Here is a 21,296-nt window from a genome sequence, read left to right as displayed (position 1 = left end):
ACGTATATATAAATAGGTAGGCTCAACATTTTTAGCCTGAATTATTTTAATATAAATGTGTTTTTAGTCTGTGGAATGGCATATTCCTGTAATCCCAGGAGTTGGAAGGCTAAGTGGGGAGAATCACAAGTTTGAATCCAACCTGGGCAACTTAGACTCTTTCTCAAAATTAAAAAGATTGGGCATGTAGCACAGTGATAAAGTGCCCTTAAGTTCAATCCCCAGTAGTACAAAGAAAAAAAAATGTTTTTAACTTTGTGTTGATAATTAAAATTGCATTTACTTAAAATTTGGATGCAAACAATATGTGATTTTCTTCCCTAGGTACCAACAACTAAGGTTTCAGAGCTTAACCCTAATGCAAAAGTATGGGAGACTCATATGTTACATTTAGAGGCAAGTAATGCAGCTGTTGGTGTAAGTGCCACATGGGAAGAGGCCTCTGGCTCTCGAGCAGACTGCAGCCCACAGGGTAAGTTTTGGACATGGCCATACTCACAAGAGTCCCTCATCTCAAGTCTTTGCCTTTGTTACCATTTTGATCTGTATTTAAGAAGTTGACGATTCCCATCAATATTCTGGTTAGTACTTAGAGCCTGAGATCTGTACAATCCAGTTAAAGAATTGCAATCAATACACGTGTAAACTTTGTTTTATTTTAAGGGAAAATTATTCTAACATTGCCTTTTGGGCATAAAATTACAATTACAGGATTGGATGCCAATGGCGATGGTGACAAAAGTCAAGAGAATGCAGCATTCCCAGATGTACAGGAGTCAGACCAGACAGACATGAACACCCTGACTCTGGACCACTCTGAATATGAATCGCTGCCTGAAAATAGTGAAACAGGTAAAACTGTTTTTTGTGAATTCATTTTCATGTAAAATATGGGCTTTTAAATTGTTTTGACTTTTAAATAATTTTCTAAGCAGTACCTTTCACTGCCTCCTTTTAATTCCCCTTTAATCTCAAGTCTCACCCGGGTGCAGGGAAGAGGCTCTGGTGGGGAAGGAATTATGGAGAATGTAAGTCCTGAGTATCTTTTAAGACTAGTAGCATTCAGTTAGGAAATTAAAAGATTAGAAGAAAGTAAAATGTCAGTAAAGTATACAGATGAAACGTGAATGTTGAAATTCAGAAGTGGAACATTAATGTTGAAATTAAAACAAGGGTATATAAAGGAAATGTGGTGATGGATTAGGGTGGTTGAAGCCTCATCCAGAATTTTAGACACCCACAGAATTTACACTTTATCCTCAGTTGTCATAGGATGAGTAACATCAAGAAAAGAAAATATTTGGGAAGATAAACATTACAAGTGTAAAGAAAGAAAACTCAAGAGTAAATAAAACAGGAAACAGTTATTTCTTTGAGACTGTAAGGACCTTAGCGTGGAGTAGTGGATGTATAAACACAGAAAGAAATAAAATGGGAAGCAAAAGTTTTCAGACTTAGTTTAGAATACAGTATGTCAAATGTTATCAGAAATGTAGTTCTAAAAGCAAACTTGTTGGGTAAAATTTTCATTATTGTCACAATCGTTACTAGTCTCATTGGTTTAAGCCAAGTTCTGCTTCCTTACCTAACCCCTTTTGCTGTGGGCTTTGGGAATAATGAGGAGTCATTTGGTCATTATAATGACTAGAGTATACAGTTGGCAGGGACAAGGATGTCTGACCCCCAAGTACTGGAGTTTACTGCTTTACATAATTGTTTGGTCAGATAAGTCAAGCAAGAATTTATAAAGGACTAAAAAATACAAACCATGTTGTTATCCTGTAAATATAAATTAGACATCTTGAATTTCTTTAAAGTGAATTACCATTCTACATAAGTAGTTAGGAGTGTGAAGCAGTACCAGTGTGTAACAATTTAATTTGATCAGGTTCTCCTTGTTAACCCAGCAATGACTGGTTAATGACATGAAAATGGTATTTGGGGACATTTGGAATAAATTGAAGTTATATTGAAATTGGGCTGTTTGATAGCCAAAGATGGAATTGCTAATCATTTAAAACATCTTTCAAAATAAAAGGACTAAAAGCAGTTAATTCTTTGTGAAAAGGATATTTAAAGGTTGTTTTAGGAGTGGCCTGGTTTGTTTTGGGGGCCAGAATGTGGGCCAATGTAGAAATGTTTATAGGTACTGTAATGGAATATTGATTACTCACCTCCAGTTTTGTTTCTGCCTTACTCTAAAAGACCTGTTTGTTTTGTAGAACCCCAAGCCACTTAAAGGGTAGTCTATACTGTCATTATTAATAGTTGGGTGATGCAGATTAAGTGGGAAAAATAACTAAATTGACTAATCGGAAATGAGCAGAGAATGCCTGTCAAGTTTTGTTTTTAGGTCACTGGTGATTCTGCCTAAAAATATATTTGAACCAGAGATAGTACGATGAATGAGGAAACATATCTCCCTTTCTGTTGTTGCATCCCTTATTAACAAATGCTGTTCTGTATGAGGGATACTTAAGCATTTATATGTTTGAATATTAAGTGTTTGCTTGTCTTCATTGTTGTTTCCCCAGGCATTGTATAAGGATCCTTGAATGAATCCTTTGTCCTTGTTTGTCCATGCCCCCTACCCCTGCACTACACACATTTTCTCATCCCTTCTTATTCTGCTTTTCTGACTCAAACCATCATTTGCATTACTTTCTTGCATCTGCCCTAACCTTCATAATTGGTTAGCAAATGCCTCAGACTTTTTTAAATTTAGTACGTTTACCTGCTCTGTGCCTGTATCTGAGCAGTTAGATAAATATGACTGAAAAAAATGCAGCAGTATAGAACAGTCACGTTACGATGCTAGATTTCCAGTGAGCCTTAAACACTGCCCCATTGCGCTGTTGTGTAAAGTCATACTGCTAGGCAGTAATTTTGTTACTGCTCCTCACTTTCCCTCTCGCTACCCTTTTTGTGTAAAGAACTGCTAAGGTATAATTGGTATATAATAAATATTACATGTATAAAGTATAGCCAGCTTTTGTTTTGTTTTCTCTAGCTTAATGAGAATTAATATAATTCAGTGCATTATATAATTAGTGCTCTTTCATTCCTCATTTTCTCTGCTCAGTTTTAAGTTGTATACAACTGTAAAGCCATTACCACAATCAAGATCCTCATGCTTGATAGGTTATATCAAGCATCAGGAAAAGTTTTAGGTGCCCTCTTCTTTTCTTAGGCAACTGCTAATATGTTTCTACTACTATAGATTAGTTTGCATTTTCTACAATTTTATATAAATGGAATTTGACAGTGTTTACTCTTTATCTGACTTCCTTAGGCTACTAGTTTTGAAATCTGTTCATGTCACAACGTCCATTAGTAGGTAGCTGTTTTTAATTGCTGAGGAGTATTTCATGTTATGGATATGTCACAGTTTTTCTACTTAACCCATTCATGTGTTTTTAATGTTAAGTGGCTTCACAAAGAATCTACTGTTGAAATTTGTAAGCAAGACTTTGTGTAGACATGTTTTTATTTATTTTGTTAAATACTCCAAAATAGAATACGTAAATATCTCTGGTTGTCATGTTTAGTTCTAAGAAATGGTACATGTTTTTCATAGTAGATACACATACTGTAATCCTACCTGGGGCTGTGGTGGCGAATGTATGGAGGAATGCATGCCATAGCAGGCTGTTATCACTGAAAGCTCTAAAAGGTTTGTCATCTGTGCTGTAGAGTATTAAAGCTCCAGTTGGTGTACTTCCTCATCAACACTTGCAGTGTCTTTAATTTTAGACACTTTAAACGATAGATAGTAGATCTTACTGGGGTTTTATTTTGTATTTCCTTTGTGACGAATAGTATTGACCATTTTTATTTTTTAGAGCCATTTTATTTTCACAAGTAAATTAAACAGAAAGTACATGGAGTTCTGATAACATCTCTTTCTACTCTTACATATCCATTTGCATTGTAACATCACTAAAGTGGTAAATTTGTTACAATTGATGTACCTGTATGGACAAATCGTTTTACTCAAACTACATAGCTTACATTAGAGTTCATTTTTGTGTTATACATTTCAACACATGTATAATGCCAAGTATCCATATTATGTATCACTCAGAATAACTTCAGTGCTTCATCCTATTCATTATTTACCCCTTTATTTCCACTACTGGCAACCTCTATGGTAAATGTGGCATCATACTACCACTCTAATGGCAGCTGACCCCATTGTTTTGCCCTTTCCCAGAATGTCATACAGTTGTAGTCATGTAATATGTAACCTTTTAGATTGACTTCTTTCATTTAGTAATTTACACTTAAGGTTCCTCCATGTTTTTATGTGGCTCATTTCTGTATTATTCTGTTGTCTTGTAAACCATAATTTATCCATTTACCTGCTGCAGGTATATTGGTTGTTTCTAGGTTTTGGCAATTATGAATAAATTTGTTACAAACTTCAGTTTGCAGATTTTTATGTAGATATAGTCTCATAGAATCTCAACTCCTTTAGGTAATACCAAGGACTGTGATTGCTGTATTACCTGTTAAAAGTCAACTTTGTTTTCTAAGAAACCATCAAACTCTTTCAGTGTCAGTACAATTCTTGCCTGGTATATTTTGATACTCTGTTCTTATATTATCCCTGTTAAGCATTGTTAAATTTTCTTGGAGAATTAACCCCATTTAACACTCTATGGTCATTAAATAACTTTCCTTGCTTTTAAGTCTGTACTTTCTGAAACAAATTGTAACTACTCCTGCTTTCTTTTGATTAGTATTAGCATAGCTAGCTTCCTTAATCCATTTATTTTTTTATAGTGGTAAAATACAAAGAACATAAAATCTGCCACCTTAAACTCAGGGCTATGTGCATGCTAAGCATGTGTTCTGCCACTGAGCTACCTACGCTCAGTGCCTTAAACATTTCAGTGGCATTAAATACATTCATATTGTTATGTGATCATTATTAGCTTTCATGCTGATAACTCTTCAGGTTATGAAACTAAAATCTGTGCCAATTAAAAATAACTTCATACCCCCTTTACACATAATTGCTCTGCTACTTTCTCTTTCAATTTTATTATGCTAGCAACCCCCTAGAGGAATCACAGCTCTCTATTCATCTATCTGGAATTGCTTCTAGCTCTTAGGTGTTGTGAATTAAGCTACTATGTTTTGGGGCAGCTAACTTCTTCGAGATCTTGGTTTCAATTTTTTTGTATCCGAAGATAGAATTTTTGGATCACGTGATAATTTTGTTTGTTTTTTGTAGTGCTAAAGATGAAACACAGAGCTTGTGTTCGGCAAGTGCTTTACTACTGAATTATAATCCCCAATCCTTTTTACTTTGAGACAAGGTCTTGCTAAATTGCCCAGATTGGCCTCAAACCTGAGTTCCTCCTGCTTCAGCTTTCTGTATAGCTAGGATTACAGGACTGTGCCACCATACACAGTTGCTTTACATTTTTGATAAATCACCACACTGTTTTCCCCAGAAGCTATACTGTTTTAAACTCCTGTCAACAGTATACAAGGTTTCCAGTTTCATTAAATTATTGCTAATAATTGTTATTTTCTTATTTTTGATTTTTGGTTGCTGAATTTTAGGAGTTCACAGTATAATCTAGATATTAATCCTTTATCATATGTATGATTTACAAATACTTTTGCCATTCTGTAGGCGCCTCTTTACTCTGTTGATAGTGATTTTTAATACACAAAAAAAATCACAATTTTTATAAAGTCCAATTTGTTTATTTCCTTTTTTTTTTCCCTTGGCCTTTGATGTCATATCCAAGATACCATTCTTGAATTTAGTATTCTGAAACTTTTGCTTTATGTCTTTATCTAAAAATTTTACAGTCTAATTCCTTAATTTAGATCTTTGATACATTTCTAGTAAATTATTATATATGATATTAGGTAAATAAATTCATTCTTTTACATATGAACACTCAGTTTTCCTAGCATCATTAATTTTTTTTTAAAAACTGGCCTTTCCCAATTGAATGATTTTGACATCATTGTCAAAATGATTTGACCAAATACAAGAGACTCTTTCATCCATTCTGTTAGTGTATCTGTCTTTTTGCCAGTGCTATCTTGACAAACGTGCAAAAGCAGTTGAAAAAGGAGTCTTTTCCACAGAATGGTACCAGAATACTTGCTCATCTATATACAAAAAACAAAAACAACTTTGAACCATATTTTCACACCATGTATATAAGTTAACTCAACATGAATTATAGACCTAAAAAATACAAAAGCTAAAGTAAACTTATACAAGGAATGATTTCTTAAGCTCAGCACTGAAAGAGAGGCCTGTTCTTTAAAAGAAAAACATTGAACTATATCTAATTTTTAAAATATTTGCTTTTTTAAAAATAAAGTTAAGGGCCGGGGATTTAGCTCAGTAGCACAAGCTTAAAGTTGTGAGTTCAATCCCCAGTACCAAAAAATATATATACAATTAGTGAAAAGAAATGAATAAGATTGTTTTGTTTTTTTGTTTGTTTGTTTGTTTGTTTGTTTTTATCGGTACCGGGGATCGAACTCCTGACCGCCTGCTTGCAAGGCAGGTGCTTATGCCACTGAGCTAAATCCCCAGCCCCTTAAGATTGTTTATGTATGTATGTATAGTTGGACAGTGTTTTGGGGTTGTTTTTGTTTGTTTGGTCTGGTTTGGTTTGGTTTTTTTGATACCAGGGATCGAACTCAGCGCCTTGCACTTGCCAGGCAAGCACTTATACCGCTGAGCTAAATCCCCAGTAAGACAGTGTATTTGTAATCATTTATCTGATGAGGACTTGATTCTAAAACATACAAACTGACAGAATTCAGTGAAACACCCCAAAATAAAATGAACAGGTAGATACAACACCAAAGATACATGTATATACAGATACTTGAACTTCTGAACTTCTAAGTCAGCATATGAGGGGCTTGGAAGACACCACTCTGTACTAACAAATAACAAAGCTAAAAAACTGAAAAACCAAGTCTTCATAGAAGAAGAAAGATCACAGGGTAAACTCACAAACTTGGAGAGACAGGTGATCACAGACAATCACAGCTTACTGAGTAGAAACCTCTGTAGGAGCCAGAACCAAGGTAAGAAAACCTGACCTGTAATTGACAAATTGCTAGAGGCTTAGGGTAGACAAGACTAATAGTTAAAAACTGCACAGAGACCTGGTCATAGGGTGGGGTCCCTTAATTTTGTGAGTTTTATCCTAGGATCACAACCAGGTTCTTATAGGCTGTATCTGAAAACAATCTTGTGCTTCTGGAAGGAAAAGAGGAAGGAACCATTTTGGAGATATATCAAAGCATTCTGTGTCTTAATGTCTGCCCTCAGGAGCAATTATACTTCACAGCTAGTTAGTTTTCCCTATTAACATCCTACATTAATATATTTACCACACTTATGAACAAGTAATGGTGTATTTTATCTTATCTTGTTTGTGTTCTAGCATTTCATCTAGGATACCACTTTACATTTAGTCATTGTGTCTCCTTACGTTTCTCTGATACAATCCTTGTTTTTTGGTAATTTTGACAGTTTTGTGGTGTGCTGGTCAAACGCTGTTGATGTTGACCTGATCACGCTACTCAAATAATAACTGTCAGATTTCTCAACTATGAATTTACTTTGTTTTCTCCATTTTCATGTTCCCACTGTTGAGAAGGAAGATATTTTGCAGAGCCACATTTAAGGAATGGGAATTTATTATTGCCTTCCATGAGGGCACAGATTCTGTATAAATTACTTGAAATTCTTGTACATGGGAGATTTGTCTCTTCTCCCTTTTTGTTTTTATGTCTGGTGGTTTGGTTTTTGTGAAATAGGTCTATTGCCACAGAGAGACTGATGATGTATATAACTTAATATAAATAAGATTGTTGTGAGAACTGTGAACCTAATGGCCCCTTTCTAATTTGTGAGCTACAAATGGTTGAAAAATGTATTAAGTATAGATTCAGGAATACTTAAATTTTGTACTTTATGTTACAATTCAGTACTATTACATTGTGTTGCTCAAGTCATTCTGGCTTTGTCCATTAGTGTTTTCATTTAGCTCCATTTGGCATACCCCATCAACTATAAACAGATTGAAAACTAAAGTTGTACATTATGTAGGGCTTATTCTTGTTTTGTTTGTTTCCTTCATAGAATGAGGAATCTTCAAGGGCTAGTTCCTTTTATTGGAGAGTGCTGTTAGAATCTTATCATCTAGGCAAGGTGTGTTCTCCTCTTTTTGCCTGTTTATTCTTGCTTCTTTTTTCCTCCGTTCTTCCTTTTCTTTATATTAATCAGTTGTCTTTTACTTTGGTTTGCTGACTGGCATTCTATTGTGTCTGGGCTTTTTCTTCAGTTAACAAAATCTCTTCAAATGCTGCTTCATGTGGAGTGTAAGAACCTTCCAAGCCTGGATGCTTTTGTCATCATGCATTTCACAGCTACATATATTATAAAAAGACAATGTTTTATTTTAAGTCAGTTGTCTTTTAAAGAGATTTAAATTATACTAAGGAGAAACTTACTAATGGTGGAAGTGGCCTGTGATTTTGCCTCAAGTAGAAAGAGGAAAGCTGAAATGGCAGCTGCAGCTGAAGCAGGAAAAATGAAGCACATAAATTAAATCTTGGAGCAAATTGAGGAAGAAGGTAAAAGACAAGTTACCTGCAAATGAGGAAGCCAAAACACTTCTTTGAAATGGAAATCACAAGAAAAAAAAGAGTGGACAGCAAGAAGAGAGCACTGTGAGAAAGTGAAGTTGCTGGGCATCTTGCAGAGGATACAGAAAGATGGGGAGAGGAGAACAGAGAAAAAAATACTGATGGGGACTTTGAGATTTTGTGACAGCCTAGTTAGCCACTATCATTGGTTGAACAACCAGTTCAGACCTGACCTGGAAATCTACAAGAGACTAAGAAAAAATATATGGAGGTAAATTTTTTCCACCATCTAGCAAAGCAATATTCTTCATGGGATCCTTGTGCTTTCCAAGGAAGAAGAATGGGCATACATCTGAAAAAAACAAATTGGAAAACAATCACATATAGCTGAAGATGTCCTTAAAATTATTATGTAGGCATTGACTACCTTAATGAAAGGAATGCCACAAGGATCCTTTGTCCATGAAAGGTTCTATGGGAAATCCTTGGTCAAAATTCAGCAGAATTTTGAAAGAGAAACAGCTGTTTAATCCCTTTAGTATCTGTTTTTTAGAAGCTTGTGAGTAAAGTAAAAATTCCTGCAAAAGCAAATTAAAGTTTTCTTTAAAATGTCATCAGTAAACCAGGACTTAGTCTATGCACTCTGCCTATTATTTCAAGTAAATGCATCTTCTTAAATTCTTAAAATAAATTTTGAAAAGAGAAAATCTTACGTTTATCTACATACCATTTTGGTAAAGGTTTATTACTGTGAAGCTTTTTTCCCCCTCGTTTTGGTGTGTTTGGGCATTTTTTTACAGGACCACTTGTTAAACTTACATTGTGCTACTTGAAGTCCTATGACTTTCTGATCCTTTGTCCATATTTTTTATCTTCATTCTCTGTTGTAGTTTTTCATCTTAAAGGGAATAAAACAATAGTAAAATGAATTGAAACAGTGATAAGATAGTAGGAAATCCACAATAGTTAATATATTACATATTGTTGTCCTCTAAATAGTTGCTCAGTCTACTGCTTTAGGCTTACAAAGTCAGTCAAACTGTACAGTTCCTCCAAATTAGCTGGTTGCTGGGAGAAAGAGTGCGGGGCTCTTTTTCTCTCCCAAGCTCACAAATTCTGGCTCACAAGTGGAGGCTTAGCTTCCTCCTGGTTCTCCCTGGTCTGTGCTCCATCTTTGTTGTATTTCACAAGGTTTTCATTGATATGTCTTTTAGTTCATGAGTTTTTTACATCTCTTAATTTCATCAGTTTTATTGTCAGACATTCTAAAGTTTATCTCTAGAAGTTCTTTCACATCTGAAACTTCCTTTGAGGCAGTAGTTTCGGCCGTAGTAGTCAAAGGATTACCATACATACTCACATTGTTGAGGGATCCATAACATTCATAGCCCAATGTTCCATATGTAGAAAATGAGTTTTATTTTTTATTTTTTCTTGTTAGTATCTAAAAAGGAAAAAGGAACCCTAGTCATTATCAGTCCCTCTTCCTGGAGGCAGATGATCTTCCTGACACCACCGAATCTAACAACCAGTTTCTTGAGGAAGCCCTCCTTACTTTGGACACCATTTTTGCTCCTATCTGTTTTTTACTGTTTAGCAGAAATTGTTGCACCAGTGGATCATTTTCTTGTCATTCTAGCACAGTACCTTCCGATCTTAAGTGAAACTACCATTGACAACCCATCATTCCCTAGTAGAATGCTTCAAAGTAATTTCTGTGTTGGCTTTTCCCTTTGTCCTTACCTTCTGGTTGGTCCCTCTTGAATGTAGTCTAGGCAGACAGTTCTTACAGTCCCCAAATTAAATGTTTTTAGCTTCCAAGTGAGTCTAGTGGGAACAGATCTGGTAGTTCTCATTTCTTCCCTGGCTCTCCTTGTATCATTTTATAGTTGGTGATTCCTTCACCTGGAAAATACTTTTCTTGTGGCCCTCAATTTCATGTTCTCCCAATAATCTTTGAGGATTATGGGCTACATCTCTGTCCAAGGGCCTGCCCCTTCCTTCCAGATGAAGGTGTAAGTGCCCGAGGGCTAGGTCCTGGGCCACATTTTTTTTCTTCCACTTTCAGTTTCACTACCACCATATGCTTCCTAACTGGTCCACTGTTTATATTTTGTGTGTTCACAAGTCTGTGCCATGGAACTAGAGAGGTCTTCCAAAGTGTCAGCCCTGACTGAGTTGGTTTTCTGTTGCATTTAGATTAAAATTGTAATGTCCTCTTTGATCTGCTTGTCATACATCTCATACTGTGACCACATTTCTTTGTATGTTCCCTCTTCAGTCATGGTAGCACCTGTACTGTCTCTTGACTATATCCTTAGGGTCCTTGTACCTGTTACAGCCCTATTTAAAAATCACTTTCTCATACACCCAGGTTTTCTCCATCAGATCAAATTGTACTTCCTGCCCAACACAGCATCATGCTTTCTCTGGTTCCTTGTCCTCATCTGTTTTTCTCTGCAACAGTATATGTCACCCTGTCTGTGTAGTCTTGTTATTTTACCTGTTGTCTGTCTTTTCCACTTGAATGCTGGCCCCTTAAGGGCAGAGGCCTTGCATTTTTAGGCTTAATTCATATTGTATATAGTGTCCCCAGCACACAGGAGATACTTAGAAAATATTTGTTATATATGGGGGGTAGAATGTGAGTTTAAATGGAATGAACAGGAAAAGCCTTTTTAGTTTTCAGTCTCAAGTCTATGGTTTCATTTATTTTGTTTTTGATTGTTGTAGTAGTTTTGTTTTATTTATGCTAGTGAGGGCAGATTTTATTAAAGCTCCTCATATAATACTGACTTGAACTTTTTGTCACTGTTCCAAATTCCCCTACTTTACTTGCCTTTTCATGGTCTTTGACTTTTAAAGTACAAGTATCTTTTGTTAGCCAAGCATATGTGTGATCATGCCAGGCTAATTTATGTAATACAGTATGAAAAAAACCATAGTTCTTAGTACTCCAGTGCTTTCTATGTTAATAGAAATAAAATAACAGATTTTCTGAGGGTGACAGGGGAGTCTTAACCTGAACTTGATTTCACGGCACGAGAGGTTCACAGTCCATGACCTGTGCTTTTCATGACCGGCTGCTGGTAAATCATGTGCCAGACCACCTGATACCTTCTCACAGGCAATTTCTTTTAGGATTTACAACAAGTTTTGGGTGTCCTTTGAAGATCTGATTTATATAGTATTCTGTAAGGGCTTGGTAACACAAAGTGACAGTTTCTCACTTGTCACTTTGGTTAGAAACTTAAAAGCAAAACCTAAGGCACTATTGTAAAAATTAACTAGCCCTTAATGGCCTATGGGTTTACAGTCATTGGCCTTAGTGTATTTTCTGTATCTTTTCCTTGTTTTGATTTTCACCTTTGTATATTTTTATTGTTTAGTATCGATGTTCTTGTGGTTACCTCAAAATCCTTTTTGAAGTGAGGCAGGGTATTAACTAAATTTTAACTGTTATTTTGTGATTAAGAAATCACAAAGGCTTCCTAAGCCTTGTTAATAAAACTTTTTTTAACATGATTTTTGTTTTGAGGCTAGGTTAAGTAGCATTTTCCTCATTTTCTGTGAATATATGCAAGTATGTTAATACATATATTAAAAAATTAGTATTGGCTGGGGATGTAGCTTAGCGGCACAGCGCCTGCATAACTATACTGAGTTACTTGCTTGGTAAATTTTTAGCCATTTGGGGCCTGGGATTGTTGGGCTCAACACCATAAGTGCTTGCCTCGCAAGCACCAAAAAAAAAAAAATTTAAAGCCATTTTTCCTTAGTTTATTATTACTTTTATAGGAGGAAATGAATCTCATTCAGAAAGCCAGGAAGACCCCCGGGAACTACTTAAGAAGACATTGGAATTCTGCTTATCTAGGTAAGGCCAGTAGGATATTTTTCTAGTACCTGATAGCCGTAGTATTATGCATTATATTGGTTTCTCTCTATCAATGTGATTTTACATAGATGGTTGTATGTATATTAATAATATTCTGTACCTATGTATATCTGTTAGTCATATATCTAGAATACTGAGTAAATAGCCTTTTGGCATGTTAGAGACTGATTATAATCCCCAATCAGTGGTCTCTAGAGTTAGGTCCATAAATTCATGTTGGTGATCGTTACTTGGATTGCTATTCAAATACATATTCTTGAACCATGACCATCCCCAGTTCCATTGAATCAGTTTCTGAGATAAGTCTTCTAAACCATGAGCATAAATGGCTTGCTATATTGTTTCTCAAAATATACTGCATGACACAGAAGTGCTTTGTTTACATATCACTCATATTTAATTATATTTTTTCCAGAATAAATATCTTTTCTATTTTACCTTTCTATTTTAAAATATATTAAAACTGGACATACAAGATTAGACTAACTAGCTGGACCTGGTGGTAATTGCACCAGGAATTGCTGTAATTCCAGTGCTTGGGAACCTGAAGCAGGAGGACCATTGCAAGTTCGAGACCAACTTGGGCTACAAAGTGAGCTCAAGGCCAGCCTAAAATGTGTAGCAAGTCCTTGTCTCAAAAAGACCAAAAAAAAAAAAAAAAAAAAGAACAAAAAAGATTAGACTGAATATAACTTCATTTGAGTCTGATGTTAACCTCACAGAGATGTCTGGTGAAGATCTTTTCCTCAAAGAAAGTGAGAATGGGGTATACTAGCCCTTTATTTCCATGTTGTCTGAGATTGGGAACACTGAGTGTATTACACAGTAGTATAGTTTAAAACAGGAGTTATGGTCAATGGTAGAGTGGTTGCCTAGCATATGTGATATACTGAATTTGGTCCCTAGTATAATACAGCAAGCATGTGCACACATAGTGAAAATAAAAGATCTTGTGGCAGAAGTTAAAAAACAGCCCCTTGCTACTCACATACCCAATGTGTAGCTCTCTTGTGCCCAGAATCACATGTAAGTGATGGCTAGCTGAGATGGACAGAACAGTATTTCTCCCTATATAGCACTCGGTTTGATTGAACACTGACATTATCATTCACCTTAATTGCAAGAAGGGATCCTTTAAAATCCATAATTGCATTTTAGCTTCAGATGTTTTTCTGAGGGCCCTTTTCATTATATCACATAATGTCTTTGCTTCAGAATTCACTGGAAACCGATACCTTTGACCAGAATACCAAGAAATAACCCATGTTGGCCTTTAGTGCTGTTTGTCGCTCGCTTCCTTTTAACCCTGTGGATAGTTACTGACCCTGTTTCCTTTTTAATGCTGACTATCAGGAAACTGGAGCCAAATTCGCAGCTTCACTACCAAGAGTTCCAGACTTTGTAGTAGGCATTTTGACTTACTGACCTTATTCTGGCCATTTCAACATTTTTTTTATCTTTCTTTCTTATTTAACTGGATTTCCTTATTTTAAAACAACTTCACTCTTTTTAATAAACTACTTCAAGATGAGCTATTACTACATTGTAGAAAGAATATGCCCATTAGTGTTTTGTTTTTTATTTGTTGTTATTGTTGTTTTAGATAACATTTCTATGTAGCTTAGGCTGCTCCTGAACTTATTTTGTAGCACAGGCTGGCCTCAAACTTGCTTTTTTTTTTTTTTTTTTTTTTTTTTTTTTTTAAGTTTAAAAATCAAAACAAACAAAAATACACAGAATTTGTTTTAAAAATTGTAGGAAATTAACACTAATTACATACTGTTATCTTAGTAGTTGTTCAGGTTATAAGATCAAGGAATGCAAAAAATGATCAAGTAATGAAAGCATAAAAACTATTCTTTTTGATGAAGAAGATTAGTAGTATAGTTATCTATCATATATATGCACACACATATATATGCATATCTATTTACGTATAATCCTTTCCCTCCTTCCTGTTCTCCTTTTCCCTATCCCAGTTTTTTTTTTTTCCTCCTTTTGAACACTTTCTTTTCCCTTCATTATGGCCTCAAACTTTCAGTGAGTCTCCTGCCCCAGTCTCCCAAGTGCTGCAGTTACATGCATGCATTAGCATGCTTGGCCACTTAATTAGTTTTGATTGCCTGAAGTGCAATATACTTTTATTTCTGTTTTCCCTACTTTTCCTAAAAAAATGGGGGGAAAAAATGTAGCTAAGGGCAGAGAAAGCGAGTAACAAATGAGTCTTAGGCTGAGATCTGTCTCTAAAGCTGTACCATGCCAAGGTATTTCTTATGAAAGGGATATTGTTACAGATTCAAGTTCTTTTATCAATTAAAAGAAATTGTTTTCTTTCAACAGGGAGAATCTTGCTAGTGATATGTATCTTATATCACAGATGGATAGTGATCAATATGTGCCAATTACAACTGTAGCTAACCTTGACCATATCAAGAAACTCAGTACTGACATGGATTTGATTGTTGAAGTGCTAAGATGTAAGTAAATGACAATAACTCTTTTGACCAGTCGTCACACTGATTGAATTCATAGTTAAACCTTGAATCTGTATAGGTCATTTGAAGGAGAAAAGGCATCTCTTTAAAAGAGATTTTTATTAGTTGGATATGGTGGCGCATGCCTATAATCCTAGCACTTGGGAAGCTGAGGTGGGAGGATAGTTGTGAGTTCGAGACCAGCCTGCACTACAACGTGAGCTCAAAGCCAACCTGAACTGCATAGTAAGACCCTGTCTCAAAAAGACAAAAAATAAAAAAAATTTAAAAAAGATTTTATAGATGTTGTTTTATTAATGAGAAATAATGTGTTAATTAGCATTTTTCCTGCTTAAGGAATTTCTCTCAAATTTCAACTTCCTGTGCAAGTTTTGATGAAATACTGCATTTTTCCTTAAAGGATATTGTCAATGAAGTTGTTTGTTTGAAATTTGGCAACATCAAACGAATATTTAAATGTTACAATAGATACCTATAGGATTCAGGAAATGTAGTGAAAGTGTTTCCTATGGTGTCATTACTTAATTTGTGTCCTTGTTTTGTTTGTACTACCATTCTGTTCTGCTTTTTTGTTGTTGTTGTTTTTAAAGGACAGCTTTACTGGGCCCGAGATTTAGCTCAGTGGCATAAGCGCCTGCCTGGCAAGTGCGAGGTCGTGAGTTCAATCCCCAATACCAAAAAAAAACCAGCTTTACTTAGCTATAACCGACATCAAGTGCATGTATCTAAACTGTACAGTTAAATATTGACACAGGGATAGACATGGATGAAACCAGCATCACTACAGAGAAGCTAACAGTCCCTCCATCACTCTCAGAGTTCCCCTGGCCCTTGTAATGCTTCCTGTTATGGGCTTCATTGTACATTCCTTCTCTATTAAATATGTACTTTTAAAAATTGGTTTTTAATTATTACAAATTTACTTTTTTATATGGCTGTAAATTCCAGGTGAAATTATTTTCTTTTCTTTTTTTTTTTTTTTTTTTTTTTTTTTTTTTTTTTTTGTCTTTTTCTTTTTTATCGGTACCGGGGATCGAACTCACGACTGCCTGCTTGCAAGGCAGGCACTTATGCTGTTGAGCTAAATCTCCAGCCCCGTAAAATTATTTTCATAGTTTCCCTCCTGAGGACTGATACATAATGCAGTTTAATGGGTGTCCTTCACAAGCAACAGAGTGTGAATCATACATTTTCCACTATTGCCTTCATTTTTTTGAATGATGAGACCCTGCATGCCTCATTTCTGTGACTACATACCTGTTACACTTGTGTCGAGGTGTTTCCACATTGTCCTTATCCCTATGCATCAATGACACAGTGTCATATTTTCTCTGTCTTGTGTGAATCTGATTTAACAATCGTTGAAAAGGAACTTTTTACTTTAGAACTGAGTTGTGGGGAAAAGAAACCATGTTGGGATTTTCTAGTCAGAATTAAAATTGTTTTCTGTTTTTCTGTTAGACAAAAAGTAACTGGCAAACTATGAATTTTGAACATTGTGCCATTTCCTAGGGTCTTGTTGCCAACATCCACAATAGAAACCTCCTTTTTTTCTGTCAGTAGAATTTGGTTTTATCTGACTCACTTTATAAGACCAGTAACTTCCTTGTTACCTATCTGTACTCTATTAGTCTTCTTGATTATTAGGAATTCCAGATTTAGTTATTCTGTTTAGGCATTCCTTGTAAACTTTGCTGCCCCACCAAAGATAATTTCAGAATTGAATCTTGCTAGTCAAGGATTACTTGTTCAGTCTATTAGAATACTTAATTGCTTTGCATACTTGCTTAAAGGGACTAGTTTATGTGTGAATCACTCATCTATGTTTCCCCCAAAATAAGACCTAACTAGAAAATTATCAGCCTTAAGAATTAGAGCTCAAAAAATGCCAACCTAACCTTATCTGCTAACGCCACTCACTTAGGCTGTCCTTACCTTACCCGCCATTACCACTCAGTCTCTGTATCTTACCTGCCATCCCTATTCTCTTGCTCAGTAGAGCTCCAGTTGCTTTATATACTCACCAACACTTAGAATGAAGTCGTTTTAATTTTAGATTTTCATGATTTTAATTTGTTTCTTTAGTGGTTTGTTTTGTTCTCTGAAATGTCTCTTCAAATAGATCCATAAACATACTTTCTTACTTGTTTATGTGACAGATGAGGGTTTTTAAAAAGTGTATTTTTTTAAACTTCCCTAAAAGTGTAATTTTAGATTCCTAACAAAATTAAGAGGAAGAGTAGCTATCAATATCCCCCATCAAAGTGATCTATTTTTAAAAGAGTTGATGAACCCACATCAACGTATCATCTACCATTTACATTAGGAATCCCTGATTTTGGAGGAGGTTCATTTGGTTTTGGTTTTGGTTTGGTGTGATTTTTTTCAAGCACTTGGGATTGAATCCAGCGGTACTCCTATCACTGAGCTATACATCCTTGGTCCCTTTTTTGAGATAGGATCTCACTCAGTTGCCCTGGCAGTCCTCAAACTTGTGATCTGCCTGCCTCAAGTAGGGATTGTAAACATACCGGGGGCCCAAGTAGGATTCACTCTTGTGTTGCACACCTTCTGTGGGCTTGGCCAAATGTATGCATGTGTCTGCCATTATGGTATTATACAGAAAGATTTCATTGCTTTAAAAATCTACATTGCCTATTCAGCTTTACCCCAGCACCTAGCAATTATTAACCTTTTTATTGTTTCCATAGTTTTACCGTTTTCAGAATATCGTAAAGCTGGAATCATATAGGATGTATAATTTTTTAATATTGAATTCTTTTCCTTGATAATATGGATTTTATTTGCCTTGTTTCTTTTTAGTGCTGAAAAATATTCCATTGTCCGAATGTACCACTGTTTATCCAAGGACATCTTGGTTGATTTATGTTTGACAGTTATGAGTAAAGCTGCTATAAATATTTGTTTGCAGATTATATACACATACATTTTCAACTTATTTAGATAAATAGCGAGGACTGCTTAGCATGGCATCTGGTAAAAGTATGTTTCACTTTTAAGAACTTGCCAAAACTGCATTTCTCCAATAACATGTGGATTATATTTGCTTGTGATTATTTGCCACCTGTAAATCGTCTTTGGTGAAACATCTTTTTTAGATGTTTTGTCTACTTTTTAATTAGGTTCATTTTCTTATTATTGACATTTAGGACCTTTCTTTAACAGTCCTGTATCAGATGTGACTTCTCAAAACTTTGTTCCTAGTCTGTGACTTGACTTTGTTCTCTTGACGTTTTCTTTCATGTCTAATTTCAGTGAAGTTTTAAATTTTAATGAGGTCCAACCCATCAGTTTTTTTCTTGCATGAATAGTATCTTTGATATCACCTCTAAAATCATTGCAAGTTATCTAGATTTCTCCTGTGTTCTGTGAATTATAGTTTTCATTTTATGCTTAGATTTGTTGTCGTTTTTGATACATTTTGTGCTAATTTGTACATGTCCAGTTATTGTCACTTTTTAAAACAAATAGAGAGCTAAATAAATGAAGATACATGGTTTACAAAAATATTCTTCCACCCTATGGTTTATGTTGTTTTTTGTGAGTGTTTTTGAGGAGCAGAAATATACTTTTTTTTTTTTTTTTTTTTTTTTTTGAAGATCTTGCTTAGTCCAGAGTTATAAAGGTTGTCTTCTAGAGGTTTCAATCAGCTTTTGGATCTGACTTATCATAAGTTAAATAGACAATGTACATTAAATGCATTGTGTAAGGTATCCATTCTTCCAGCACCATCTGTTGAAATAACTTGCCATTGCATCACAAATATTTGCCCATACATTTATGGGTTTATCTTTGAATTATGTGTTATTTTATTGATTTATTTGTCTGTATTGATGCTAAGTGTACCACAGTGTTTTGATTACTATAATTATATGTCTTAAACTAGATATGCAATATTTCTGCCTTTGTTTAAGCTCTCTTAAATGTTTTGTATTTCCACATGAATTTTAGAATCAGCACTATTATTTTAAAAAGGGCTTATTGGAACTTTTTGGTGATTGTGTTGATTCCGTAAGTCTACTTGAGAAGAATTGGCATCTCAACAATAGTGAATTTTCCACTTTATTTATTTAGTTCTTTCTTAGTTCCAAGCAATGTTTTGTGGGTTTTCATGTATATGGGTTTTTTTCATGTATTTTATCAGATTTATGACTCTATATTTTACATTGCTATGCTATTATAAATGATATTTTTAATTCAATTTCTAGTTGTTTGGTGTTAGTAGGTTCATTCTCCTTTATTTTGTATACCAAAGCACTAAAAAGCTCAATAAATTCTAGTTATTTACAGAAATTATATTAGATTTCTACATTGGTAAGCTTATTTTCTGTTTTCTGTGAATATCTTTTTATACAAAATCTAGGTACTTTTCATTCCTATTATTTAATTGCGCTGGTATTAGGGAAGAAGGGAGAATAGACACTCTTGCTTTCTCAGATGTTCTCAGATTATGGAGGGAATCATTTTCCATCATTAAATGTAATGCTATCTGTGGATTTTTCATAAGTGACACTTAACTGGTTGACATTCTCATTCTCTGCTGAAAACTTTTTAACAGAAATTGTATAGTTCAGGGGCTGGGGATTTAGCTCAGCGGCATAAGCGCCTGCCTTGCAAGCAGGCAGTCGTGAGTTCAATCCCTGGTACCGATAAAAATGAAAAAAAAAAAAAAAAAAAAGAATACAAATACTAATCAAAATATATTAAAAAAAGAAATTGTATAGTTTTTAAAAATTTTTTAATTCATTAATACAATTTAGACAGCTTGATTTTTTTTTTCAAGTGGTAAGCCATTGTTGCTTACTGAGATAAATCCTATTTTTTGTGATTTATTACATGTTTATATGGTATTGGATTTACTTTGCCAAAATTTGATGAGTTAGTATTGTTTTTCTTTTTACTTAATATTTGAATTTCTCCAGTGAAACTATGTAAGCCTTGAATTTTTTCCTGACAAGATATCCCTCTCCCAACTCTGCATAGCAGGAATTAAACTCTGGACCTTCACACTAAGCTGCATCTTTAGTTCCTTTATTCTTTATTTTACAATGCTAAGTCTCTTAGTTGCCCATGCTGGGCTTAAATTTCAGATACTTTGCCTTAGCCTCCCAGAGCATTATAGATCACTGGGATTATAGATCACTACCACTGCATCTCATGGCAAGATTTTAAATTATTAATTTCATTCCTCTTGTAGATACAGATTTGTTCCTATTACCTCTTTATTCTAGAGTGATATTTAGTAGTTTGTGTCTTTTAAGGAATGTTTCTGTTTTATGTGAATTGTCTATTTATATAATTTTACTGATCTAGATACTATTTATGAGTATTCTGCTATTAGCCTGTAAAAGTTGTGATGTTATAGCTTCCATTTATGATATTGGTGATTTGTTCTCTCATGATAATGGATACCTCAGAGCCTTGGTTGTGATCATAACAAACTATCATTTGAACCTATATGTGACATAATTCCATAGAAGTAACACCAGAAGACAAACTTTACAGAAAAAGGCCCAAGATGACTGGTGACATTAGACCTGAATTTGGCCTGTTTCTTCTGTGGCATTTGCACCATCATCAGCATCCCTTGTAGAATGTGTTCTAAAGTTATGTAAGATAGTATCATTAGGAAGAACTGGGTAAAGAGTGCCTAGCAACCTTGAATGAGCCTTAGACAATTGCCAAAAAAGATGCTATAATAAGACAAAATTATGTCACTTTGTACTTGTGCAAAGGAGAAAACCCTTTAACCTTATATTCTAATCTATTATTTGAGCTGTTTAGAATCTCTGTTTCATAGTGATACATGTTATAACTCTTGTAGGGCTTCTTAAAATTTTCATCTTCCTCAATTTTGAAGACTTTCACGTGCAAGATTGGTTTAAAAATTTTGATAGTTTTGTGTTAGACTGCCAGAACTACTCATAGTTTGCCAGTAGAAACCAGTAGATAGCGTTCTTCAGTGTGATTAGTAATACAATGTTACACACTCCCATTGGAGTGTCACGTTTTAATATTTGTGTTTAATCATTTCTTTTTCTTATTTCTGTAGCTTTACCTTTGGTCCAGGTGGATGAGAAGGGAGAAAAAGTAAGGCCAAATCAAAATCGTTGCATAGTAATATTGCGTGAAATATCTGAATCTACCCCTGTGGAAGTAAGTAATTTCTCTAGTGGATAGTTGGACATTTTCTTTGCTTTGTCTTATTTTTAAACACCTGTGTTTTTAGAGAGTTT

The 21,296-nt window shown here is 34.8% G+C and overlaps 1 protein-coding gene across 4 annotated transcripts in view; it reads left to right on the top strand.

Annotated features, from left to right (window-relative positions):
- The window catches only part of Larp4b (La ribonucleoprotein 4B), an 87,799-nt gene that overhangs the window by 39,774 nt on the left and 26,729 nt on the right, over nucleotides 1-21,296 (top strand). For all 4 annotated transcript variants that reach the window (XM_063260130.1, XM_063260131.1, XM_063260129.1 and 1 more), the window contains 5 exons: nucleotides 325-472; nucleotides 712-852; nucleotides 12,445-12,523; nucleotides 14,885-15,021; nucleotides 21,113-21,216. In XM_063260130.1, coding sequence (XP_063116200.1) covers nucleotides 325-472; nucleotides 712-852; nucleotides 12,445-12,523; nucleotides 14,885-15,021; nucleotides 21,113-21,216 — 609 coding nt within the window. The remainder of the gene's footprint in view (nucleotides 1-324; nucleotides 473-711; nucleotides 853-12,444; nucleotides 12,524-14,884; nucleotides 15,022-21,112; nucleotides 21,217-21,296) is intronic.

This window comes from Cavia porcellus, unplaced genomic scaffold, assembly GCF_034190915.1.
Source record: "Cavia porcellus strain 051 isolate PalLab524CR breed Dunkin Hartley unplaced genomic scaffold, mCavPor4.1 scaffold_13, whole genome shotgun sequence".
Classification (NCBI taxonomy): Eukaryota; Metazoa; Chordata; class Mammalia; order Rodentia; family Caviidae; genus Cavia; species Cavia porcellus.
Note: the sequence above shows the minus strand (reverse complement) of the source record. Positions and strands in the feature narration are given on the sequence as shown.